The sequence below is a fragment of the Osmerus eperlanus genome, chromosome 17 (genome assembly GCF_963692335.1).
Source record: "Osmerus eperlanus chromosome 17, fOsmEpe2.1, whole genome shotgun sequence".
NCBI lineage: Eukaryota > Metazoa > Chordata > Actinopteri > Osmeriformes > Osmeridae > Osmerus > Osmerus eperlanus.
This window is the reverse complement of record NC_085034.1, coordinates 1,632,369-1,637,368: the sequence shown is the minus strand read 5'-3', so window position 1 is coordinate 1,637,368 and position 5,000 is coordinate 1,632,369. Positions and strand designations below refer to the sequence as shown.

Genomic DNA, 5,000 nt, shown 5'->3' with positions numbered 1-5,000 from the left:
GCATCACAGTTGTCAAGGTGCACCCTGAAGAGAGGGATGATGCTGTTGTCTTTGAGCATGAGGGACGGCCAGCTCGCATTGTTTAGACGCAGACTGGCACTGGGGGGGAGGAAGGAGGAAAAAGGGTTATAAATAACCACTGTTGCATAACCACAACTGTCTCTCTCTCTCCCTCTCTGCTCGCCTCCCCCGCTCCAGGGCTTTGATATTCCTCCAAACACAGAGAGAGAGATGAAATGAGAGAGAGAGAGAGAGAGAGAGAGGGGGAGAGAGAGGGGGGGGGGTGGAGCGAGAGAGAGAGGGGGAGAGAGAGAGACAGAGAGAGACAGAGAGAGAGGTTGAGAGAGAGACCAGAGAGAGACAGAGAGAGACGGAGAGAGAGAGAGAGACAGAGAGAGACAGAGAGAGACAGAGAGAGAGAGAGAGAGAGAGAGAGAGAGAGAGAGAGAGAGAGAGAGAGAGAGAGAGAGAGAGAGAGAGAGAGAGAGAGAGAGGAGAGAGAGGGGGAGAGAGGTGAGAGAGAGAGGGGGGGGAGCGAGAGAGAGAGGGGGGAGAGAGAGAGACAGAGAGAGACAGAGAGAGAGACAGAGAGAGACAGAGAGAGACAGAGAGAGAGGTTGAGAGAGAGACAGAGAGAGACGGAGAGAGAGGAGAGACAGAGAGAGACAGAGAGAGAGAGACAGAGAGAGAGGTTGAGAGAGAGACAGAGAGAGGGGGAGAGAGAGAGAGAGAGAGAGAGAGAGAGAGAGAGAGAGAGAGAGAGAGAGAGAGAGACAAGACAGGGCACGTAACAAAAACTTGGGGTTGTGTTGGAAGGACAGAATAGGAAAGAGACAAAGAAAAAGGGAGAGGGGGGGGAAGGGAGAGGGGGGGAGGAGGTAAAAAATAAACAGCACACAGCTCCTGTAGCCGTGCCGTCCGTCAGTCATGAGGGAACAAACACGCTTCAGGTTTTCTATCTCCAGACAGAAACAGCCAAGTCAGTTCTATAATCACACGTTGTGTTTGGTCCTCTCTGTGGCGAGAACTACTCAGCACTCCCATTCAAACATCCCACAACGTGGCATAGAATGTGTAAAACATGAAATGGAAACTGTCAAAAATCCCGTTGCTAAGCTTGTCAAACATATATTAGGCTGGGGGGCTGAGCTAGGGTGTAGGACTGAAGCGAGCCTGGTCGAGGAGCGAGTGGAGGTTGATACTCAAACTGTGACACTTTCTCTGCCTTCTGCACATGAACTGTAAGTCCTGCTGGTGGAGTTCTTCATCCCACTGGCTGAGTTGGCGTGTGTGGAGCCTGTGTTGCTGAACAGAGATGTGTTAGGGGTTTCTGTGTGTGTGCACAGGCCACGGTCCCCATGTTAGAAGTGTTAGGAACATGGAGGTCAGTCTATATCCGTTGTGTCAAGGAACGAGGGAGAGAGGGAGAGGAGAGGGAGAAAGAGAGAAAAGAGAGGAGCGAGAGGAGAGAGAGGAGATGAGGAGAGAGAGATGAGAGAGAGAGAGAGAGAGAGAGAGAGAGAGAGAGAGAGATGAGAGAGAGAGAGAGAGAGAGATGAGAGAGAGAGAGAGAGGAGAGAGAGAGAGAGAGAGAGAAACTACAGGCATGTTTTGTTGTGTGAGTTTTGTAGTGTGACTTGACCACAGGGCCTTCCGGATCTTTCTGGTGTTCCTGTCTGTGGTCTGTGTATGGCCCTTGGCTGAAACTATCTGTCCTTAATCACACAGACACATCCTGTTTTACCTGACTCTGCTTAGCAGGCCACAGAGCATGTGTGCTGCACCTCTCTCTCACATACACATACGCACACACGACACACACACACACACACAGACACACGCACAGTCACACACCCCCAGGTGTCTCTGCTGTTAGATTCCAGAGTTGCAGGTGTGCTGGTGCAGAATTTCCCAGTAGAACCTCCTCTCAGATTTAAGGAGCCTTCAGGGGAACCTGCATCAGTTATGACAAAGCCTTCTCTCTCTTTACCTTTATCTTTCTCTCCAGCCCTCCCTCTCTGGTCCTCTCCCGTGTGTGAAGAGACAGGTGGGTTCTGAGCGGTGCTGGCTTGTGAGGGTCCCTGTCCTCTGCTCCTGAGACACCGGGAGGGGGGAGGAGGAGCTGGGGACGAGGGTAGGGGCGAGGCGTGCGATAGGGAGTTTGACCTCCTGGTGGCGCTAGCGACGGCAGGACTCCAGTGAGAGGGTGGCGCTAGCGACAGCAGGGCTCCAGTGAGAGGGGTGGCGCTAGCGACAGCAGGGGCTCCAGTGAGAGGGTGGCGCTAGCGACAGCAGGGCTCCAGTGAGAGCTTGGAAGAGGCAGCCGCGGAGAGCTTAGCTGTTTAACAATCCACGTTTTTGTCCGTTCTTGTGTTCTTGCGAACTCGTTTGACGTCATCTTCATTGCCGATCCAAAGAACATGCATGGGATGGTGACTTGGTCAGCGAGAACGCATCTGATATCCCAGAAGTCATTCATCTCAAATCGTTCTCCGTCCTCGGGGTCTTGCCAGACCGTTCTCGCAAGGATGCTTGGCTAGAATGTTCTTCTCAAGAAGGCAAGTACGTTCTTTAGCGTTCTTCGGATTGATAACAGCCCTTGTTTACCTCTGGGGCCTGATAGACAGCTGGCGAGCTGACAGCTTCTGACTTGTCCCGGCTCACCAACAAAGCTGCGTGCTGGTTCAAGGAGAGAGTGGGACACTGAGGACTCTGTGGTGATGGTTTAGTCAGAGCGTTGTGAGCAGATCTGACTGGTCTTTTGAAGAACGACTTGGCTGTTAAGTAAGCAGACACATTTAACATTGACGATCTCTTTCTCCCCTTTCCCTCTCTCTCTCTCTCTTTCTCTCTCTCTCTCCCCCCTCTCTCTCTCCCTCTCTCTTTGTCTCTTCTCTCTCACTCTCTCTCTCACTTTCTCCCTGCTCTGACTCTCTTTCTCTTCCTCTCTCTCTCTCTTTCTCTTCCTTTTCTCCATTCCTGACTCTCTTTCCCCCGCGTCCTTCCTCTCCTCCTCTTCTCTGTTCCTCCTCTCTCCAGCCAGCGCTACTGCATGTGTAACCCAGACGTTGTGCAGCAGTTCCACAACCCAGACACCATCTTCATCCTGGCCTTCGCCATCATCCTCCTCAACACCGACATGTACAGCCCCAACATCAAGCCCGACCGCAAGATGATGCTCGAGGACTTCATCCGCAAACCTTCGAGGTGAGGGGGAGGGAGAAAGAAACATTTAAGGTGTACTTGTGTTGTGTGGTTGTGTGTTGTGTGTGTGTGTGTGTCATGGAATGCAGGGAGGAGGGAGGGAGGGAGGGAGGGAGGGGTCAGTGGGTAGCCATGTCGGTGAGATGACTTGCACTCAGCGTTTCAACAGTGTGTAAGCACATTTACAATTACCATCCACAATGAGAGGCCTGGGTGGGGGTCCTCAGAGAGCGAGCCCTGGGTGGGGGTCCTCAGAGAGCGAGCCCTTGGTGGGGGTCCTCAGAGAGCGAGCCCCTGGGTGGGGGGTCCTCAGAGAGCGAAGAGCCCTTGGTGGGGGTCCTCAGAGAGTGAGGGGCCCTGGGTGGGGGGTCCTCAGAGAGCGAGCCCTTGGTGGGGGGTCCTCAGAGAGCGAGCCCTGGGTGGGGGTCCTCAGAGAGTGAGCCCTGGGGGGGGGTCCTCAGAGAGTGAGCCCTGGTGGGTGGGGTCCTCAGAGAGCGAGCCCTGGGTGGGGGGTCCTCAGAGAGCGAGCCCTGGGTGGGGGTCCTCAGAGAGTGAGCCCTGGGTGGGGGTCCTCAGAGAGCGAGCCCTGGTGGGGGTCCTCAGAGAGTGAGCCCTGGGTGGGGGTCCTCAGAGAGCGAGCCCTGGGTGGGGGTCCTCAGAGAGCGAGCCCTGGGTGGGGTCCTCAGAGAGCGAGCCCTGGGTGGGGGTCCTCAGAGAGTGAGCCTTGCGTGCAAACTGACGTGACTCACTTGGGGCGTCTGGGGGCTGCTGGGAGACTCGTCCTCTCTCCAATCTCATAAGGACTCGGAGTCGATATACGCAAGAACTGTAATGGATTCATCCAGACCGCTCCCTACAATTAAATTAAGTCGGAAAATCAATTCAGGCATCTCATGCAAATTAGAATATGCCACTTGGTTTGGTTAGCTCTCTGTCATACGCTCTCCCTCTCCCTCTCTCTCTCTCTGTCTCTCTCTCTTTGTCTCTCTCTCTGTCTCTCCCTCTCTCTCTCTGTCTCTCTCTGTCTCTCCCTCTCTTTCTCTGTCTCTCTCTCTCTGTCTTTCTCTCTGTCTCTCCCTCTCTCTCTTTCTCTGTCTCTCATCTGCTTCTCACAAAAATTACTCTAAAATAAACTTTTTCTTTGTCTACACTTCACCCTCTTATTTCTTTCTCTCTCTCTTTCTTTCTTCTGCTCCTATTTTCTCCTGTGTTATGCTGTATTGACTTTCAGTACGGTTAAATGGGTGGGGGGGGCTGGGGTGCAATCAGACACACAGAACTCAATAGTAATGAATGTCAACATGCACTTTGTTCAGTCACACACACTTAATTATGGAGGTTCAACAATGTCACAGACCTGGGGGGAGGGGGGGGGCAGACAGGCGGGGGCGATGGAGGTGAGTGTTGTGAAAGATGACATAGTCAGATAAAATGAAAGGGAACTGAAGTGGAGAGAAGGAGAGTGAAAACAGAAAGAGCTTCTTTGTATATTCCCTGTGCCGATTCAAAAGTAATAGCTTTCCAAGCCTTTCGAAAGCTCAATGAGTTGAAAATAGCTGTTTGCTAGGAAGAGAAAAAGCCTTTCGACCACAGGGGCACGGATTGGGTCACCCCCGTCTCTCTGCGCCCAGACGACTGTTCCTTTCCCCAAATATACTCAGGCTCATTGGGAACCCAATGTACTGTACCAAGTGGGGGATATTACGGGCTGTATCTGGAGGGCAGCCTGTTCTCCTCTGGAGTATATGGAGCCACAGTCAGACTACTTTACAAACCATATTTCACCTTTAGATTCA

General features: G+C 52.9%; 1 protein-coding gene across 1 annotated transcript in view; it reads left to right on the top strand.

Annotated features, from left to right (window-relative positions):
* Positions 1 to 5,000, top strand: part of iqsec3a (IQ motif and Sec7 domain ArfGEF 3a) — a 39,188-nt gene that overhangs the window by 20,218 nt on the left and 13,970 nt on the right. The window contains exon 5 of the mRNA XM_062483629.1: positions 3,040 to 3,207. Within this exon, the coding sequence (XP_062339613.1) occupies positions 3,040 to 3,207 (168 nt within the window). The remainder of the gene's footprint in view (positions 1 to 3,039; positions 3,208 to 5,000) is intronic.